Raw genomic sequence first — 21,949 nt, forward strand, 5'->3', positions numbered from 1 at the left:
TTTTCAAGGGCAAGCACTTTAGATTCAAGCGTCTTCAATGAATCTAGAATAAGCGAAAGGGCATTACCCTCCGCAGACACCACTTGAGGGCCCGAAGCAACACTACAGGGTTAGGAGACACAAATTCTAAAGGAGGGTTAGAAGGGGATACATTAATACCCTGTCTGCTACCCGACTTACTCCTGAGGAAGACCTCCTAATCCTATCCACGTTCTAACTTCTTAACGTAGGATTCATACGTCTTCCATTGCAAATCATCTAAGCTTTCACACTCATTACAGCGCAAATCAAATCTACACTCTTGCCCCCTACACCCTTTACACAATGTGTGAGGATCAACCAAGGCTTTTGGAAGCCTAACCTTGCATTCCACTTTCGAGCACACCCTAAGGCGCTAGCAGAAACTACATCCAGACATTTTTAAGGGAAATTCTAAGACCAAAATCAAAAAACAGTCCAAATCACGTATGCCAAGCTACGATCCAATCAAAAAACCAAAAGTCAAGAGGATACTCAAGCAATATGAAAAGGTTTTCCAAAATCCTGAGGTGGAGGGTGTAAACAGGTGTTTACGACACCGGCGACCGAAGAAATCTGATAGAAAATGGGAATGGTTCCTGATACCCGCCTCCCAGCGGCGGAATGGGTACTAACCACCCTAACTCCCACTACGTGTGTCGTAAGTTTTAGAAATTCTGTCGGACTTCAGAGAATACAGCTATATATATATCTGACAGGGTAAGTTTCATGAACAAAATAATGATTACAAATCAGTATTGAACTTTGAAACCTTGAACCACAATTGGAGAACAAATATATTCGAAACCACTATCAGTTTCGGAGTGTCATGCTCCCTCTTCAGTGAAGAGAGAGCATGATGCTGCCGAAACTGTATGTGGTTTCGAATATATTTGTTTCTCCAATTTGTTGGCTGAAAAGTGACAAGAATAACCAAAACAGCGGTGTTTCTAAGGGGACACTACAAATATTCTATACTAACACTTAGAGTGAGCCATACAAAAAACACTGTAGTGAGTGCACCTCTGCTGAACCATTCAGCATACAATTGGCCATAGAGTTCTGCTTGGCCAAACATGTCAGCCATAGTGTAAGACATGAGGAGACAGGTTTGTTTCTGCAGTATGCAGTAATACTTTGGGTTACGAACCGATTAGTATATAACAAATTTTTTAACTTACGAAGTGACGCCCTCATTCTGAATACGAATTTCACTTGAATACGAATGCGCGAATTTCTATCATTTGAGGCCGCCTCCTTTGTTTACATCGGACATCGGATGAGCGTGGGATCTGCAAACGCATTTTTTTCAGCCCAAACAAAACTTAACGAGGGTCACGTGACTTCCTCCCACGCATCCAACTTGACCCATTTTCAAACCATAACTCTTTCACTATCTCGCTGGCGAACGCATTTTTTTCGGCCAAAACTTACGAGGTCACGTGACTTCCTCCCACGCACGCATCCCTTGACCCGTTTTAAAAACCATAACTCTTTCACTATCTCGCTGGTGTTAAGATTGAACGCATCTGTCCGTGATACGCTCTCAAATTTGTTTAGTGATTTGCGCACGTGTTGTTTTTTTTCCGTGGATAGTGCTTATACATTACTATTACCCAATACTAAAGACAATGGCTCCCAAGATGACGAAGGCAAGCAGCAAGAAGGAAAGCATAAGAAAGAAGGAGATGATTACAGTCGAAATGAAGAAGGAAATTATCCAATGCATGATAAATGGCGAGCGCGTGAAGACATTGCAGCATTCTTCAAGCGGTCGCAATCAACGATCTGCACTATTTTGAAGAAAAAGGAAGAAATTAAAGCCAGTAAAGCATCAAAAGGTGTCACAGTATTGACGAAACAACGGCCTTATATTCTCGACGATGTAGAAAAATTTGCTCATGGTTTGGATAAACGAGAAGCAGCTGGCAGGAGATTCCATAGTGAGAGGCATCATTTGCGAAAAAGGCTCGTAAGATCTACGAAGATTTGAGTAAAAATGAGCCAGGCACATCAGCAGACAGTGAAAAAGACAGTTTTAAGGCGAGCCGTGGCTGGTTCGAGAATTTTAAGAGAAGGACTGGCATCCACAGTGTTGTTCGCCATGGTGAGGCTGCAAGCTCAGATACGAAGGTGGGGGCAGAGGCTTACGTAAAAGAGTTTAAAAGGCTCGTGATTCCCGAGAAATACCTCCCTACCCCCCCAAACAAGTCTTCAATTGCGACGAGACAGGGTTATTCTGGAAGAAGATGCCCAGGAGGACGTTCATTACGGCAGAAGAGAAGGCACTTCCCGGTCACAAGCCCATGAAAGACCGTCTAAACCTACTGTTTTGTGCTAATGCAAGCGGGGATTGCAAGGTTAAGCCTCTCCTCGTGTATCACTCGGAAAATCCACCCGCGCCTTTAAGAAAAACAACGTGCAGAAGAAGCTGTTGCACGTTATGTGGCGATCTAATACAAAGGCTTGGGTGACAAGGATCTTGTTCGTCGAGTGGATGAACGAGGTTTTTGGTCCCGAGGTGAAGAAGTATCTCCGGGAGAAGGACCTCCCATTCAAAGCCTTACTTGTGATGGACAATGCTCCTGCCCATCCTACCATCCGTTGAAGAGGACTTACTGGACGAATTCAAGTTCATTAAAGTCAAGTTCTTGCCCGCCAACACCACTCCAATACTCCAGCCCATGGGACCAGCAAGTTATCGCCAATTTCAAGAAATTGTATACGAAGGCTATGTTCCAGCGCTGCTTTGAGATGACGGAAGGCACCAACCTTACCCTCAGAGAGTTTGGAAGGATCACTACTTCTGTTTACAACTGCCTCAATCTGATTGACAAAGCCTGGCAGGGAATCACCAGGAGAACCCTCAATTCTGCATGGAAGAAACTGTGGCCCGACTGCGTTGCTGAACGAGATTTTGAGGGGTTTGGAAAACCGTCGAGAAGGGGGCAGTTGAAGACGAGATTGTATCCTTGGGCATGTTCCTTAGGGCTGGAGGTTGACACGGACGACATCGAGGACCTCCTGGACTGAGCATGGGCAGCAGCTGACGACCGACGAGCTGTTGGAGCTACACAAGGACAACAGAGACAGGTAACGGAGGAGATCTCATCTGAGTAGGAGGGGTGAAGATGCTGCACAGTTCGCTTCCTTCAAGCGAGATCAAGGATTTTTTGAAACACTGGGAAATTGTTAAAGTTTTATCGAGAAAAATCACCCGATAAGGCGCGTCAGGGCGTGCAACAAATTGTTTATCGATAATGGGGTGGTCATTTCTATAAATTTTAAAGAACAGGCAAAAGCAAGCCTCCATAGAAAAATATTTTTTCAAAATTGTGAAAGACGACACGTGTCGCGTAAGCGTAAAATTAGTGATTGTAGTGAACGGTGCTCTCTAGAGAAAGAACCAGAAAGTCTTCCAGAAGTGTTCACGGAGGGAGATTTCCCCCCCCAAGCCATAACCCTCTCCATCCTCACCCTTCCCCTCCTCCCGTCTCCGTCAAGCCAGCAGCCACACTTCGCCAAAGGTAAAGTTCAGGTTTTACTGTGCATGCATATTAAATCTAGTGTTTATATTTAATTTCATTCTTCAATTTTATAATTTTATGTAATTCCTACACGAATTTTCAACCTTAGTGAACAAAAATAAATGGAAAAATATGAATTGAAATGGTCATTCATGGTCGGGTGGAACGCATTATTTTGCTTTTTATAACATTCTTATGGGAAAATCCATTTAGGTTACGAATTTTTTTAGGTTACGAAGCAGGTTCTGGAACGGATTAAATTCGTAACCCAAGGTATTACTGTACTTGAGTTCAGAGCCTGGTCACAGTTAGAGATGGTAATTGATCTCATGTTAAGTAACTGAATTGTTTTTCCCACATGATTACACCTCAAAGTGAATGAAAACAAATTTGAATATTTACCTGAATATCAATATGATAAACTATTTACTTTAAACTCAAACTTCAGTATTTACTCAACACCATATGATAAATTATTTCATTCAAACTTACTATATAGCATTTATGAAAGATTTTTAGACAAGATGGGTGCGAGTAATGTAGACCACAATTGATGTTATATACTGTATATATATGAACTGTGCAACAAATCAGTGAACCTACAGCATAAAGAATATTAACACTACATACAGCGCAATGTAAATTACAAACACTCAAATTTAACTTACCTTTCCTGCATCGTTTCTTTCCTCTTCAGTAGTCTCACTCTTGGAACCTTCATCCCTCAGACTCTCGTCAAATTCTTCTTCAGATGCTATTTCCTCCTCCTCCTCCTCTACCTCACCTTCTTCTTCAACTTCAGCTTCTTCCTCACCCTCATCCTCCAACTCCTCATCCTCTTTGTCTAATTCTTCATTATTATCACTAAAATTCATGGTTTCTTCATCTTCAAAATTGGCAGCGTCCATATTCTGCAAGGGAATTTTTTTCTACAATGAGCTCAGGTTGACTACAGCATGAGAAATGAAAAGTCAAAGACCGATAAAAAAATCCAAAGCATCTATTAAGTACAACCTTAATATCAAATCAGATAGAATCAAAAGATGATACCCAAAACTACAGAAAAATTGCTCTGCCTCAATCACAACTATAGTTCTTCAGGGTATTGGAAATGAAACTTTAATGTAAATTACTGCAGTTCATTTTGTACTGCAACATAATGGGCTGAAGCATGATTGGTAACTCAAAATGACAGTACGCTTTATTAAGTAGTAAGTGTCAAAATCAATATCATTAAAACAAACTACAAAATAAGAACGTTTTCATGATATTGCTCGATAATGGAAATTTTTCCTTACATACAACACACATCACCATGCTTCAATAACAAAATTTTAATAGACAAGCTGAGACAACATTGAAATTTTCTCATGCTTAAGAATAAATTTCTCATGCTCAGAATAAATAACTCATAGCAGGTAGAGACAGAGACTGGAAGCTGCATTAAACTCTATGTACTATTTTAGTATTTAACCCCTCTTGAGCTGAATCAGAATCATGTGGGTTTAATATCTAAATATAAATTTATGAGATACAGCTAGATATATAACTCACGCTGTCAAAAAACTGTTAGAATTAAAGTAGTAAACACTAAGTCTGAGTATAACTACTGTGTTTTAAGAACTTCAGTATGTTCATTCAGTGATGAAATCAATGAACAATCTACTCTCAGAAAAATACCGTAAATACACAATATAAGCAGAGGGCAAAATGTCTTTTTAACCCAAAACCATTGCCCACTAGAGGGAGTGACTCTGGAAGGTGGGAAATTTCCATCTGACTTACTGAACGGAGTAAATGACCACATTAATTGTCCACACAGAGAAACAGTCACTCTCTACACTCATAGTATCCCCTGAATAAAGTCCTCCTAGTATCTGAAACTTACTTTCATCCATTGATGTTTCATTCCAAGCTGAGTCTATTTGCTGTCCAGAAAATATTTTCTGAATGTTCACTTAACCTGCCACTGAGCCACTTAGAGTCGCGAGATTTCACGGCAAGCATCTGAGACTGAACTCAGATGCTGGCCACTGCCATCACTTGCTGACAGCGCCCTCACTTAGATCCTAAATGTTATTTATCAGCATCTTAGTACTTTCCACAAGAGCCACTTTAGAACATTCCTGGAAATCACAAATATTAATACTAAACTGTACTTATGATATCCAACAAACATAGGGATTGATCATGATATCACAAATTTTTAAAACACCCTTAGTGTACTTTTTCTAGGTCTACACACCAGTGTCTTTTATGTAGCAAATATCCTCAGCACGAGCTAAAAATCAGTCACTGAAACTTGTAACAAGTAGTTAACATGGTAGGTGGGCGATGGGAGGAACCCCAGACTAACCTGCCATTTATCAAGCCACTTTCTCGTTCACCATCAGTGACAATGCAGTTGGTCAAGGTGAAATTATGATAAAAGGTTCTGGTTTACATACCTAGGAAAAATATACGAGTAAAAATTTCCAATTTGTTTCTACACTGAATTCAAACCATTGCCTATTATGTAGAAGACCCAATCCTTGGGCAGAAAGACAGTTAGGTTAAGTGGCAAAACAGATTCTCCAACCAGAAATGCCATGTTCCTATGCATGATCACGAGCAAGTGAGCAATGATTTCTGGAGCCTCTATTAGAATCTGATACTATAGGCCACTGGTAGGGGGCAAACTAAGATGTATCTGAACTCTCACTTTCAAAAAACTTCATATAACCAGGTTCTGTCCTAAAGACAGGGTAGAACAGTGTATCTGGGGATCTTTTATGCATACATTATATCCAAATATGAGGGTTCACACAATCCTATGTATACCGATCATCAAAACACAAGCAGTAACATAAAACAGCAACTGGTTGTATGTGAACCTTCTGTCTGCATATATTAGTGATCTGAGAACCATGAGTATCTTGTGTATTGTGCAAGAAGTAACACCAACTCTTCTTTGCATACCTCACCAGAGGTAGGAACAGGGGAAGTGTCCAGGACAGCAATAATGTTTTGGAGGCAAACAGACACACCTGGCATCATTTGCACACACACAGAGCAAGTGAACAAATCCTCTTGCTCACCCCAAAAGAAGGAATGTGCTCACTCAAAAGTCCAACATACTCCACATGAGATGGCTCTCAAAACTTCTACTTCCCACAGAAGGAAGGTGAGGCAAAAGGAGACACGGAGGAAGCTCTCAATGAGGAGGAAGACGATGACGACGACACGCATTTTTAAATTTAAGTATTTCCAAGTTTGCTTCTTCTCAGCAACAGTACAAGATATGATGAGGCAGAAATGACACTGGAAGACTATAGCCTTTACTTGATATTACAGGGGTATCCCCACAAGTAAGAAAATTGCATTAAGTTCCTTAGTGGACACAGCCGCAGAAAGAAAAAGGACAATTGTATTACCAAGCGGAACCATCTCTCAACACTCCAATGAAGGCCACGACAAAGAACTGATTACACAAGCTTCTTTGATGTGCAGCTGCCCTACTTAATGTATTAAATGGAGAGAAATCCTCTTCAAACAAACCAGTGGACATCTTTTGGCCTTCCTCCATTGCTCCAGAGCATTTCAACTATGAAGGAGACCAGCCAGCATACTCCTATCACAAATGTAGAAAAATGAAACTAGTTACACTAACATCAAGGTCACAGAGGACCTAACTTCCAATTACGTATGTCCTTCATATCTTTCATTATTCAAATTGTGATTAACAGATGAGAGAAGTTTCCATTGTAGCCAGTCAGAGAAACAAGATTTCTTACTCGACAGCACCAAAGAAAATAAATGCTTGATGATGGCAGGGGAGTGAATGGGAGTAGGGGTGGGGTTTCCACCCATACACCAACCTATATCACTTAACTACCTTATTATCAAGTTTCAATGACCTATTCCAGCTCATAATGAGAAATATGTACTCTACTGTAATGCAAAAATTGGCTACAAGTGTAATAATCCTATGTAAAAGGACAAAATCTTTCCTTACAAACCCAGTCTGTCTACATATAACTTTCATTTTAAAAAAAACTGATGCAATCTCATTCGTAATGAAAGTATGGATCATCTAACAGACACTGCTGACATTCTACCGCTCAAAATAATTAGCCAAAATAAAGACTACCTTTGCTACATTTTGGGGACTGAACTCATTCTATACCTAGTACTATGTTCAATAGTACAATACAGGTAAATATCAAAATAGTATTGCAGACTAAGCAAGGCTGATTAACTTCATAAAGCATTAAATGAACACATTACTTATAAGACTGGAATATCTCTTCACACATGAGGCAAACACATTCACTTTTCAGTTTTCCTCAAAACTTCTAAAATAATGATTCAATGTCACAATTAGAATAACTTGTCTCTTCAAAACATAATTCTGTGAGAAATTCAATAGTTACTTTGTGCAGTTTTAGTAAATAAAGTGGATAGCCAACGTGGCTATGCAGATAGTTTTCAGGGTGAACCAAAGTGGGTGCATGCATCAACTAATAGATGCTTAGAAATGCTAAATATACTATAAATGGCATAAGAGATTTCTATGGAGGAGAAGGAAGTTTTAAACCATGTTGAGTCAAACCCATTAGGAACGAGGATCTTCCTTCACTTGTTATCAGCACCTCTCTCCATTCTCCAATAATCTATGCAGAATAAAATTCCTTCAAAGCTATATTCATAATTTAGAAAGACTGCCAATTAGCTCTACGTCTCACTTCAGCTCACATACTTTCCAGCCTGCCCAAGACCTTCCACTTCTACTCATTAAGGCTTTTAGAGTTTCTCCCATGGCATTCCCAATTCCTGACCCTGTGTTAGGACTTTACATTTAACATTCTACAAAACTTTTTATTTACTGTCTTGAACTGAGCTAAGAATTTAACCCCACCAAACGTAACTGTTAGCTAGTTAACTTTTGGTTCAAAGGATTTCTCTCTCTAACCAATGCCATCATTCTTCTTCTTCTTCCTAGCTTAAACCCATTTTTATATGGGGTCGCCATTGCGAATGAGTCGTCTCCATCGATTTCTGTCCTGTGCCTCGTTCTCATTTATACCTTTCAATACCATATCTTCCCCTACACAACTACACAATCACGCCATCTCTTTCTTGGTCTTCCCCTCCTCCTTCCTTCTACACCCCATCCACCTTCTATTTCCATCGTATGTCTTCTAACATGATTTGGCCTCCCTTTCGTAATAGGTGTCCATACCATCGAAGCCTTCCTTCCTGTATTTTCTTCGATATTTCAACTACCTTTGTCGATCCTCTTATATACTCATTTCTAATCCTATCTTCCCTTGTTACTCCTGACATCCATCTCAACATTCTCATTTCTGCTACATCCATCTTCTCCTCTGTTTTCCTCATACTTGCTGTTTCTGTTCCATCATTATATTTTATATTTTATGACAATATTTTGGTGAACATACATAACATAATTTGGGGATTGTAGTAAAAGAAGAAAAAAAAATTCATGACCTTTGGAACCTCATACTGCCAACAGTAACTGGATTCTTCTGCAAACCATCTATGCCAAACTAAATTACATACTATAGTTAAGAGGTCTAACATCTTAAAAGCAATTCGAGTCCTGGTGATAGGTCCTATTACCAGATCATTCAACAAGTATTAACATTTCTTACTGCAAGTAAGCTGCAAAAAATTTAGGCTTAACTTGTGAGACACATTAAAGATTAGACAATATTTGAAGAAACTGAAACTGCTATCATGAAAATGGGAAGTACAGAATACAGAATCTCCTCTACATGCCTCCAAAGAGTGATGAGGTTAGGTTAGGTTATAGGCTAACACTGTTAAATGGTACTTAACCATCATTTTCTTTTTCTCTCATGATGGCTCACAGGAAGCATATGTTTTTCCCAATTCATCTTGCGTATTTTCAGTGCACTTTACAAATGCTCTTGGCACTACAATAATTACTCGTATATTTTTGCCACATCCTGGTAATCCACTGTCAGCCCTCAATGTTTGAGAGGTACAGATAAGGGTAACCATGCAAACACAAACTACCTTTACCCAAGAATACTGGGGGGAAAAATGATATTGTTATTTTACAATAAGTTTTGTACATACTTACCTGGCAGACATATACTTAGCTTCGTCTCTGACGTCACGACAGAATTCAAAACTCGCGGCTAACGCGACAGGTATGTCAGGTGATCTACCTTACCCGCCGCTGGGAAGCGGGTGTAAGAACCAACATACCTTTCTTGCCAGATTTTTTCTCTCTTATTTTTTACCTGTCTCCTGAGGGGAGGCTGGGCGGGCCATCAATCGTATATGTCTGCCAGGTAAGTATGTACAAAACTTTATTGTAAAATAACAATATGACATTGTTATGATACAATAAAGTTTCATACATACTTACCTGGCAGATATATACATAGCTATAGACTCCGTCGTTCCCGACAGAATTTCAAATTTCGCGGCACTCGCTACAGGTAGGTCAGGTGATCTACCGCCCTGCTCTGGGTGGCAGGACTAGGAACTATTCCCGTTTTCTAATCAGATTCTCTCTTCCACCTGTCTCCTGCGGGGAGGCTGGGTGGGTCTTCATTGTATATATCTGCCAGGTAAGTATGTATGAAACTTTATTGTATCATAACAATGTCATTTTCATACATTCAACTTACCTGTCAGATATATCATAGCTGATTGACACCCTTTGGTGGAGGGCAAGAGACAGCTAACTAACTGACTAGACAGGTAAACAACATATGTTGTAGGTATAAATAAACCTTAGTTCCTACCTTCTTAGATGGAAGACTTCGTGGCTACTGCCCAGGAGCCTGCTCATACTCAAGAACCTTAGCGAGATAGTGACTGTGGCCAAGAATTCTTGTGGATCTGTCGATGGGGTCTCTTCCACTTACTCGACAGAACTAACTGGCGTTTGTCAATGGGAGCACATCCGCTTATATGACAACACGCACTTATTTAAGGAGCACGCAACCAATCCCGATCACCCGATCCTAACCCGTGTTAGTTCTAAGATTGCTAGAGTTATCCCCAAACTCTTAGCAAACAACCACAAACTCGAAACTCATACATACAAAAATTTTTTGTACCCCTCTAATAGTCAGATGTCATCGATTTTCAAATGAAGCGAAGTGAAGGCCGCTTGTGCGACAACTGACACTCCCATACACCGAAAACACGAGAACACATCCGACAGAGGGTTACGTACACAATAAGGATTGGTGCTTTCCTCCTTTACCCAGAACCGTCTGTGCTGACACAAACGGACCTAACAAAAAACATTTATCATACGTAACTCGCACGTCTTTTAAATAATGGGATGCAACACGGAGTTGCATCTCCAATAAGTTGCGTCCAAATGTTCTTTGAGTGACATATTTCTTTGAATGCCACAGAGGTTGCGATTGCCCTAACTTCGTGGGCTCTCACTCTTAAAAGATTAAAAGAATCATCTGGACAATTCTTATGAGCTTCTGCAATGACACTTCTAACAAAGAAGGCTAAGGCGTTCTTGGACATTGCTCTCTTGGGGTCTTTCACTGAGCACCAAAGACCTTTTTGCGAACCCCCCAACTGCTTCTTTTCCTGTCCAGATAAAATTTTAGAGCTCTAACTGGGCAAAGGGATCTTTCTGCCTCTCTGCCCACCAGACTAGAAAGTCCTTTCACTTCGAAGCTCCTGGGCCAGGGATTCGAAGGGTTTTTCATTTTTGGCAAAGAAAAAGGGACTGAAATGCACAAATTGCAGAGTCTCCTTTGAAGCCAACTCTTGATTCAAGGGCGTGCAACTCACTGACTCTTTTTGCCGTTGCCAGAGCCATCAGAAACAAACACTTTCTAGTGATGTTACGAAACGAAGCAGTGTGAAGTGGTTCGAATTCCTCTGATGATAAAAATTTAAGAACCACATCTAAGTTCCAGCTTGGAACTTAGGTTCAAGTGATTTTGACGTTTCGAAAGAACGAATGAGGTCGTGCAAATCCTTATCATTCGTTAGATCTAATCCCCTGTTTCTAAGACTGCTGAAAGCATACTCCTGTACCCCTTAATGGTTGGTACGAGAGATGCGACTTTTGTCTAAGAAACAGAAGGAAATCCGCAATTTCGGTCACAGAGGTACTGGAAGAGGACAGCTTCTTCGACCTGCACCAGTTTTCTGAAAACTTCCCACTTCGATTGGTACACGTCGCCTAGTAGATGATCTGCGGGCTCTAGCAATTGCGTTGCTGCCTGGCGAGAAAACCCCCTCGCTCTGACAAGTCTTTCGATAGTCGAAAGCCAGTCCAGAAGCAGAGCGGGTAGATTTTGATGGTACCTCTCGAAGTGGGGTTGTTTGAGCAGATCTATTCTGTTTGGAAGAGATCTGGGGAAGTCCACCGTCCATTCCATCAACCTCTGTGAACCAAATTTGAGCTGGCCAATACGGAGCAATCAGAGTCATCTTGGTTCCTTCGGATTCCACGAATTTTCTGACTACTTCCCCCAGTATCTTGAACGGGGGAAAAGCGTAAACGTCTATCCCTGACCAGGTCCAGGAGAAAGGCGTCTGTTGCATAAGCCCGGGGATCTTCCACCAGGGCACAAAATTTTGTATTCTCTTGGAGAGGAATGTGGCGAAAAGATCTATTTGAGGCTTCCCCCAAAGGAGCCAAAGGCTCTGCCAGACTTCTGAGTGGAGTGTCCATTCTGTGGGAAGGACCTGGAACCTCCTGCTCAATCTGTCCGCTCTCACATTCCTCTCCCCTTGGACAAACCTTGTTTAGAAGAACTACCTTCCTTTGGTTCGCCCAAATCATAGATCTCTTTGCCAGCTCGTACAGAGCAAAAGAGTGCGTCCCTCCTTGCTTCTTGATATAAGCCAGGGCTGTCGTATTGTCTGAATTTATCTGTAGACTTTGCCTCTGACTATGTGTTCGAAGCTCTTTAGCGCCAGATGAATTGCTAAGAGCTCTTTGCAATTTAGGTGCCATGACACCTGTTCTGCTGACCAGGTGCCTGACACTTCTTTGGATCCCAATGTTGCCCCCCAGCCCGACTCCGAGGGGGCGTCTGAAAACATGTCGGCTTGGGTTCCGTACTTGCAGGGACACTCCATTGTTTTCCTTTAATGGAATCAACCACCACTTCAAATGATGTTTTATTTCTTGCGAGATTGGAAACGTGTCGAGAGCTGACCTGTCTTCCAACTCCAACTTCTTCTTAGGAAGAACTGAAGCGGTCGAAGATGTAATCTTCCTAGGAGAAAGAACTGTTCGAGCGAGGAAAGGGTTCCCAGAAGGCTCAGCCATTCCCTCGCTGAAGTGCGCTCTTTCCCTAGAAAGTTCGATACTGTGGCACAGCCTTTCTTTATTCTCTCTTGAGATGGAAAAACTCGACCCCGAGAATCCATCTGAATCCCCAGATAAACCACGTTCTGGCTGGGGATCATCTGAGACTTCTCGAGGTTCACGATCAATCCCAATGATTTTGTCAATTCCAGTGTTTGTTGACAGGTCCTCCAACACTGCTTTTGCGACCTGGCTCTGAGAGCCAGTCGTCCAGGTACAGGGACACGTTTTATCCCTTTCAAATGTAAGTGTCCCTTGCTACATTTTTCATCACGTCTGTGAAGACTTGAGGAGCCGTGGACAGGCCGAAACACAGGGCCCTGAACTGATAGACTCTTCCTTCGTTCGAACATAAATCGAAGGTACTTCCTCGACGAATGGTGGATCGGGATGTGGAAATATGCGTCCTGAAGGTCTAGGGACACCATCCAATCCCTTGCCGCAGTGCTGCAAGGACTGAAGCAGACGTTTTCCATTCTGAACTTCTGTTATTCGAACGAATTTGTTCAGCGCACTTACGTCCAGTACCGGTCTCCATCCCCCCGAGGCTTTTGCTACAAGAAACAAGCGATTGTAAAACCCCGGGGAGTTGCAATCCAGCACTAGCTCTATTGCTCTTTTGTCCCACATCTGTTCCACCATCTGACGAAGAGTATCCATCAGAAACAGGGTCCCTGTATCTGGCGGACAATTCCCTCGGTGATGTTGTCAAGGGAGGAATGTCCTTGAATGGGATGCGATATCCCTTCTTGATAATCGACATCGTCCAAGGATTCGCTCCTATGTCTTCCCAGGCTTTCACAAACGAATGTAGCCTGGCTCCTACGGGTGTCTGGAGGACAGACTTCTCACTTCCCTTTCTTAAAGGGACGGAAGGAAGACCTACCTCTCTTTTCGGTTGACTTCCTTCTGGCGATCGATCTAGTTGGAAGACCTCCTCGAAAGGGCTGTTGCTGAGCTGGGCGAGCCACTTTCTTTTCCCCCAACTAGCCACAGGCCTACTCTTCCTTTGAGGATTGTCTAAGGAGGGATCCTGGGTGGCCTTTTCAGTCAGAGAATGCGCGATATCCTTCACCAACTGCGAGGGAAAAAGGTGTTCAGAGAGAGGCGCAAACAATAAGGCGGCTCTCTGAACGAGAGACGGCCTTCGTGAGGAAAGCACTGTGGAACCGCCCTCTTCTTTAAAACTCCTGCACCAAAGAGAGAGCATACCTCAGCCGAATCCATCCTGAACAGCCTTATCAATGCAGGCGAGGATGCTATTTAGGGTTTCTGGGTCGAGTTGTTCCTTTTCCTGCGATTTCTTGGCCAGAACCCCAAGGGACCAATCTAAGAAGTTAAAAACTTCTAAAGTGTGAAAAAGTCCCTTGATGAGGTGGTCCGTTTCCGAAAGGCCCCATGTTACCTTCGCTGAATTCAAAGCGTGCCTTCTCGACGAATCCACCAAACTCGAGAAGTCTGATTCAGCTGAAACGGACAGAGACAATCCCATATTCTCTCCCGTTTCGTACCAAATGCCTCTCCTCCCTGTAAGTTTAGGGGGAGGCATACAAAAGACCGTCCTTCCTAACTCCTTCTTCTTCTTGAACCAGGAGTCAAGAGATTGAAGAGCCCTCCTCATAGAAATGTTATTGTTATAATACAATTAAGTTTGTTCTACTTACCTGGCAGATATATATATAGCTGTATTTTCTGAAGTCCGACAGAATTTAAAAATTCGCGGCACACGCAGTGGGCGGCCAGGTGGTATATACCCATTCCCGCCGCTGGGAGGCGGATATCAGGAACTATTCCCATTTTTCTATTCATATTTTATCAGTCCACTGTCTCCTGAGGGGAGGTGGTGGGCACTTTAATTATATATATCTGCCAGGTAAGTATGAACAAACTTAATTGTATTATAACAATAACATTTTGTTCATGAAACTTACCTGACAGATATATATATAGCTGAATCCCACCTTCGGTATGGTGGGAAGAGACAGAATAGGATTTTTGGGAAACTAAATTAAGTAGATGATATACATCTTGTTCCTTGACCTGTTAGGCATAGCCGACTTCGTGATTACTGTCACCAAGTCTGCTTCTGCGTTACTAGAGTTGCCAGCGAGGTAGAGACCTGTAATGCTGGTGCGCTCTAGATGATCTGTCACGGGGGCGTGACCACAATGTGACTAAGAACCATATGACCATACTTTTGAGGGCACCGAAGCTAAAACCACCACCTGACCTAACCTATCAAAGTTAGTTTCCATAACTTCTAGGCTAAAGAAAAGGAACGCGCCTCAAGCGACCAACCCTTCAAAGTTAAAAGCACACCTATCCCTTTTCTATAGGATAGGATTCGTGTTGCTTCTTGCACCCATAATATATCTACGGATATGTATGGTCCTAGCGACTTACGGATCTGAAATGTCGTCTTCACATCCCGTCGGGAGTGTGAAGCGAACACAGAGTTGCTTCGCTAAAGCGTGGCACTCAGGATGTTACTGAGTGTCATGCTCTGTTTGAAATGCTTCCGAGGCCGCGCCCTCACCTCTTGAGCATTCATATTAAGAAAAAATCTCAAATCTTTATGCAAACATAATGAATGAGACCTCTTAAAGAACTCCTTGGCTATAATGCCAGGTGTTCTTGGACATGAACCAGTCTGGTCTTTTTTTACGGAACACCGCAGATTGTCGGGAGTGTGAAGCGAACCCAGAGTTGCTTCGCAAAAGCGTGCACTCAGGATGTTACTGAGTGTCATGCTCTGTTGAAATGCTTCCGAGGCCGCGCCCTCACCTCTTGAGCATTGATATTAAGAAAAAATCTCAAATCTTTATGCAAACATAATGAATGGGACCTCTTAAAAGAAACCTCCCTTCTGGCTATCATGCCAGGGTTGTTCTTGGACATGAACTAGTCTGGTCTTTTTACGGAACACCGCAGATTGTCTGTTGACCTTGACTTTCTATAGTTTTATCAGATAAAACTTGAGAGACCCTACAGGGCACAGGACTCTCTAATGCCACTTGCCCAATAATTTGTGCCATACCCTTGGTCTCCAAGCCTTCGGGTCAATGGTCAGACAGGTTTTTCGTTCTTATCAGAACGGAAGGCTTAGCGGACAAACCGCCCATTAGTCCTTTAAAGCCAAAAACCTCTGATGATGGCTAAAACCTCACTAACCCTCCTTGCCGTGGCTAGAGCGGTTAGAATATTAGCCTTTCTGGTCACGTGTATTAAGTTCGCAGAAAGGATAGGTTCGAATGCTTTTGGCATCAGAAACTCAGACTACGTCTAAGTTCCATGCCGGAACCTTTGATCCAGAGAATACAGATCTCCACAGACCTCAAGATCGTGAAGCTTTGTTGTTTGACAGAACCGAATCTCTGAGCCTAGAGCCGTCAACAACATATTTGCATATTCTACAACAGTTAGGACTTCTATCTTATCTCATACTTCATACGGAAAGATAGAACCATAACGAATTCACAGAGGTCGAGGTGGAGGAACAGTCATTTCCCTTCACTATCTCCAGAAACGGCCCCCTCCGATTGAAAACTGAAATAGGCAGCACTGCTTTGCCTTGGCCAGAGACTGCCATTAATCTTGAAGATCTTATCGCTTCTCGTAGTCTGAACGCTTTCAGACTCAGAGAGGAGAGACTATTAGATACTTCACTAAGCGACGATGTTTTGATTACAAAACCGATTCTCTCGGGAAGGGTCTTTGGACAATTCCTCTGAATTACCTGACCTCTGTGAAAGAATCCAACCTCTTAGAGGCCAACATGTGGCGACTAAAGCTAATCCTCTAGGATCATGAATAAGGGAACAACTTAAGAGGAAGCTCCTTCGTCTTCAATAAATTACGAAAAAACTTAACGAAAGGACTCCCCCTCAGTCTCTCCTCACTTTTTCGACATACTTCTAAGTGAGGATTACTCGACGTCAGTAGTTGTTGCCTTCGATCGAGGAGAGACCCCCCACGGACGTGCACTAGATTAACGAACCTATTGAGGATCGTTACGTTCCGTGCCCAAGCCCATAACCAATTCTCTCTTCTCGAGCTATGAGAGAGCTGAGAAATTATCCGAGATGATTTGGGCCACTCGATCCAACCTCACCCTTCGAGGAACTGGAAAGAGCCGACTAATTTGGCTTCCAATTCTTTCAGACAATGTGCCAGAACATCTGTTCTCTGTTCGGATGTCTGGCACCCTCTCGCTATCACCTGAGGTGATCCTCAAGCCGTTGAGAGAAAATTAGAATTACAGATCTTTGATGTTATTCCAATTTCTTCGTGAGGAAAATTTGTAGAGGTCTGAATTGCTGTTTATTCAGGGAAAACAAGCTTCTCCAGCGAGGGAAATGGTCCCCAGCAAACTCATCCATTCCCTCACTCAGCCTGCTTCCTTCCCTAAATAAGGCTGCGCTTTGCATAAGCAGGAGAGCATTATTATAGTGCTATGCCGCGGTAGATTCGTACAGAATGTTACCGTGCGGTAAACAGCACCTAACAAGTATAAGAGATATCTTGTTGAAATTTTTCTAAGTAAACGGCAGGTATGATCATTCAAGAATTACTAGAAATTTCCTCAACCCGAGGCTAAAATCCTGATTGTAGGGCAAAGAGACGGTTTATTAAGCCATTCGCAAGGGAGAGAGAGACGTAACCAACAGCGCATGACACCGAGCTAGCCGGTACTGCGTAGATCACAGTAACAGCAGCCTTGATCATCGTCTCGCACTATATGCCTGAGTTGCCAGCTACTCCTTTTACGAAGGGATAGGTATGAAATATCGAGCCAAAGGAAACTCTCAAGCAGGCATATTTAAAACGAAACAAAATTCGCTAAATACAGAAGCTGAGTTGATGTTGCAGTTCAATTAGAATACTTCTCGTCTAAGTCGCAATCCGTAGAATAACTAGGATATGCGCCTACCCCTCGGACAATTCAACTGCTTAGTTAGAATCATGTCGCGAGGTTAATATACGTAGTATATTTATAGTATTCTGAACAACGATCTCCATCCTAAATTCTTTCCTTAAAGAAACAAAATAAGGATTGGAGGATCGACCACCTCGATCTCTATCAAAAAGAGTGAAGGAGAAGTCTTCCTCGAAGGAAAGCTTCAATGGAGAACAGAATACTATCTGCCTGAGTTGCCAGCTACTCCCTTTACGAAGGAATAGGTATGATATTATCGAGCAAAAGGAAACTCTCAAGCAGGCCTATTTAAACGAAACAGAATTCGCTAAATACAGAAGCTGAGTTGGTGTTGTCGTAACAATACCTGAAGAGTTGTTCTTACTCCGAAAACTCTTGGAAGGTTGAAGGGAGTGTCAAATAAATACATTAGAACAACAGTTCTTTTCGGCTTCTATCCGCAGAGGTAAATACGATATGCGTATATGACTCGACCCATGCGTTAGCAAAATGACGCAAAGATAAACTACGTAAGTATTGTAGTCAATTTTGAACAAAATCGAACTTCTCTATTACATCTTTCCTGGACGAGGAAGAGAGAAAGAAAGGAAAACGACTGTCCACGTTCGGTTCTGAAAATGAATGAGAGCTCTTCCGAAATTTGTTACTTATCCGCTTAAGCGATAAAATGTTATGAAGATCTTTGTCAATGAGAACTAACCCATTTACATGACAGAAAGTAAATCCAGGAATTCGAGCATATAGTTTTCCCGATTCCCGCGCAGAAATCGAGGAAGGGGCAGGATTCCTGATTAGAGACTGGGCTTACGACAGGAAGGACCTTAATGTTCCCCTTCGGCAGCGCAATCCCGAAAGCAGACGAGGCGTTTTATGACACCGAAATCTGCTTACAGTTTTCCTGGAATTCATCAAGTGATGGATTCTATTGAACGCTCCCTTCGTAGAAAGCGAAGTAGACATCTTGACGAGACCAAACTCCTTCCTCTACTTCGACGACGCCCTCTTGAAGAGCGTTCTTGCAGGAATCCTGCCGAACGTCTTGATGCGTAGGACGCCTATCGTTCTGAAGAACGTCCTGGCAAGTGCTCTACCGAGCGTCATGACGTGTAGGATGCCGAGCGTCTTCAAACAAAAGCGTCCTCGCTAGCGTCCTGGCGAGCGTCCTCGCTAGCGTCACCTGGCGATGCGTCCTCGCTAGCGTCCTGGCGAGCGTCCTCGCTAGCGTCCTGCCGAGCTTCCACCGAAGCGTCCTGGCGAATGTCCACAAAAGCGTCCTGCTGAGCGTCCTCAAAAGCGTGCTGGAAAGCGTCCTCAAAAGCTTCCTGCCGAGCGTCCTCAAAAGCGTCCTGGAAAGCGTCCAGCTACGAGTGTCTGAGCAGAGAACACCAAGTCTCTGAACGACGTTTCAGAGAGGAACTCGTTGAGCGCCTTGATGCATGCAAGGCCCGCCAAGAGGCGTCCTGGCGAGCGAACCTTGCCAAACATCTCAATGTTATTGACGAACCCGCGTTTTGCGTATGACATTGAATATTTTTAAGGGACGTCCTCATGCGAGTCTCCATGAGAGCCCGCACGCTGCTCCTGAAGAGTGTGAACACTAAAGGAAGACGTATGGCTTTCGTCTTCCGCAAGGTGCTTGCCGAGCGTCCTGGAGAATGTCTCTACTTATAGGACGTCGAGCACCTCCAAAAGCTTCCTCACGTCTAAATTGCCCTTCTTATGCCGACCAGAGACATAAGTTGTTTGACTGTGCAAAAAGCAGCTTGCCGGTCGTCAAAACTTATCAGCTTGCTTTATCGAAGTAAAGCGAACGTTACATAACGTATACGGAGCGCAATGAGGAGAGGAGACGAATACTGAGTTTGCTCCTCCAAAAGGTGGAATCAAGAATGTCCTTGATTACCAAATTCTTTTGGAATGCTAGCGAGGTTGAAACAGCTCTAACTTCATGAGCGTTCACTCGCAGGAGGCTCAAAATACACTCAATTTCGTGGCAAGATGGAAATGAACCTCCATGTTTAACAATGTATAAGTGATATATACATGAGCGTTCACTCGTAGGAGGCTCAAATCACTCTTCTGGCAAGGATGAATGAGCTCCTTAATAATGTATACATGATGTATACATGAGCGGTCACTCGCAGGAGGCTCAAATCACTCTTCTGGCAAGATGAATGAGCCTCCTTAATAATGTATAAATGATATATACATGAGCGTTCTCGCAAGGAGGGGGCTCAAAATCACCTCTTTTCTGGGGGGGGGCAAGATGAATGAGCCCTCCTTAAATGTCCCTTAGGAAAAGAGCCAGTGCATTCTTCTAAAAGGGAGGAAAATGTGGGTCTCTTTACTCTCTCATCCTCTCGTGACGAGAGAGAGGACGTGAAAGCGTCTCTTCTCTAAAGCTTCTTTAGGGGGCGCGAGTCCTTCCGAGAACTCCAACCCCTGTGTGGGGAGGACGCCTCGGAGGACGAGAAGCAATCTTTCAAGATTCGCGCACGTGCACGATCTTTAGCAGCCTGGGAAGAGTCCACAGGTTCTGCCGAAGGGACGCCAGATCGGTGGGGAGCCCCCGTAACCCTCTTGCGGCTTTCGACATGCCCTCTCCCTGAGTCCTGGGAGTCCGACAGAGGTCCAGGCCTAGAGGCATTATGGGGCCGATCTGACGCCCCCTCCACAACACAAGGGGCCACTACACTCACAACACTGGTTGGAGAGCGAGCACTTTAGTCTAAGATTACTTGATGTAATCCTTTAGCAGACACTTATTCTAGGCTCGTAAGCCAATACCACAGGGTTAGGCAAAATAAAATCTACAGGAGGTTAGAAGGTTCATTATTTCTAACTTCTGTTTACTGTGGAGGAAAACTCCTGATTCTAACACGCTCTAAAATGCGTAATTGAATCCTCCTTCTTCCGTAATCAGTCACACATTACACTAATTACCTTATGCAAAGAAAACATGTAACGTCAATATACTAAGCGAGTGTCTACCGAAAGTTACGGTAGCCTCACCTTACCATGCAGACAACAAAGTCTGAAACTAGGCTAACTAGCTTCAGACATCAAATGCAATGAAAAAATTTACGATAGCGTATGCCTAGCCACAAATCCAAGTTAATAATCGAAAGAATAATTAGGATACTTAAGTGGCTAATGAAGTTTCAAAATCCTAGGCGGAGGTCTGTAAACAGTTTGTTTACCGACCGGCGACAGAAAAAAATATGAATAGAAAATGGGAATAGTTCCTGATATCCGCCTCCCAGCGGCGGGAATGGGTACTACCACCTGGCCGCCCACTGCGTGTGCCGCGAATTTTTAAATTCTGTCGGACTTCAGAAAATACAGCTATATATATAATCTGTCAGGTAAGTTTCATGAACAAATAGCAGGCTTCATTTTAAGGAAGGAGGAAGACTTGTGTGTTTTCGTGCTCGAAAACAGAGAGCGTGGAGAAGGGGGAGCAGCTGGCGTCAAAGAGTCTCCATATTCTTCCAATAGAAGGGACGAAAGAACTTTATAATTAGAAGATCCTTCCTTCATTTCGTCCTCCGAGGCATCTTCTGGGTTGATAGGCTCGGAAGGAGAAGGCTCCCTTCTTTCTTCTGACTCTTCTCTTACTCTCTTACGAGTGTCAGGTTCTTCATACTGAGGGATGCGCCTGGTGTACAGCAGGAGTATCTCGCCTGGGAGGAGTAACGTGTTTGGAATACTCCTGGCGCTTGGCAGGCGCAGAGCGCCTCGAATACTCCTGGCTTCTAGTAGGCGCATCTTGTTCAGAATACTCCTTGCACGTGGGAGGAGTATTAAGTTCCGAATACTCCTGGCGCCTGTTTAGGAGTATTAAGCTCAGAATACTCCTGGCGCCTGGCAGGAGTATCGCGCTTCGAATACTCCTGGCGCCTGGCAGGAGTATCGCGCTTCGAATACTCCTGGCGCCTGTTAGGAGTATTAAGCTCAGAATACTCCTGGCGCCTGGCAGGAGTATCGCTCTCCGAATACTCCTGGCGCCTGGGCGGAGTATAAGCCTCGGAATACTCCTGGCGCCTGGGAGGAGTATTTAAGTTCCGAATACTCCTGGCGCCTGGGAGGAGTATCTAGGCCCGATGACTCCTGGCGCCTGGTAGGAGCACG

The 21,949-nt window shown here is 43.3% G+C and overlaps 1 protein-coding gene across 2 annotated transcripts in view; it reads right to left on the bottom strand.

The window, feature by feature from the left end:
• Positions 1-21,949, bottom strand: part of LOC135222712 (uncharacterized) — a 135,521-nt gene that overhangs the window by 100,851 nt on the left and 12,721 nt on the right. For both annotated transcript variants that reach the window (XM_064260909.1, XM_064260910.1), the window contains exon 2: positions 4,214-4,456. In XM_064260909.1, the coding sequence (XP_064116979.1) occupies positions 4,214-4,456 (243 nt within the window). The remainder of the gene's footprint in view (positions 1-4,213; positions 4,457-21,949) is intronic.

The sequence above is a fragment of the Macrobrachium nipponense genome, chromosome 8 (assembly GCF_015104395.2).
Source record: "Macrobrachium nipponense isolate FS-2020 chromosome 8, ASM1510439v2, whole genome shotgun sequence".
Classification (NCBI taxonomy): Eukaryota; Metazoa; Arthropoda; class Malacostraca; order Decapoda; family Palaemonidae; genus Macrobrachium; species Macrobrachium nipponense.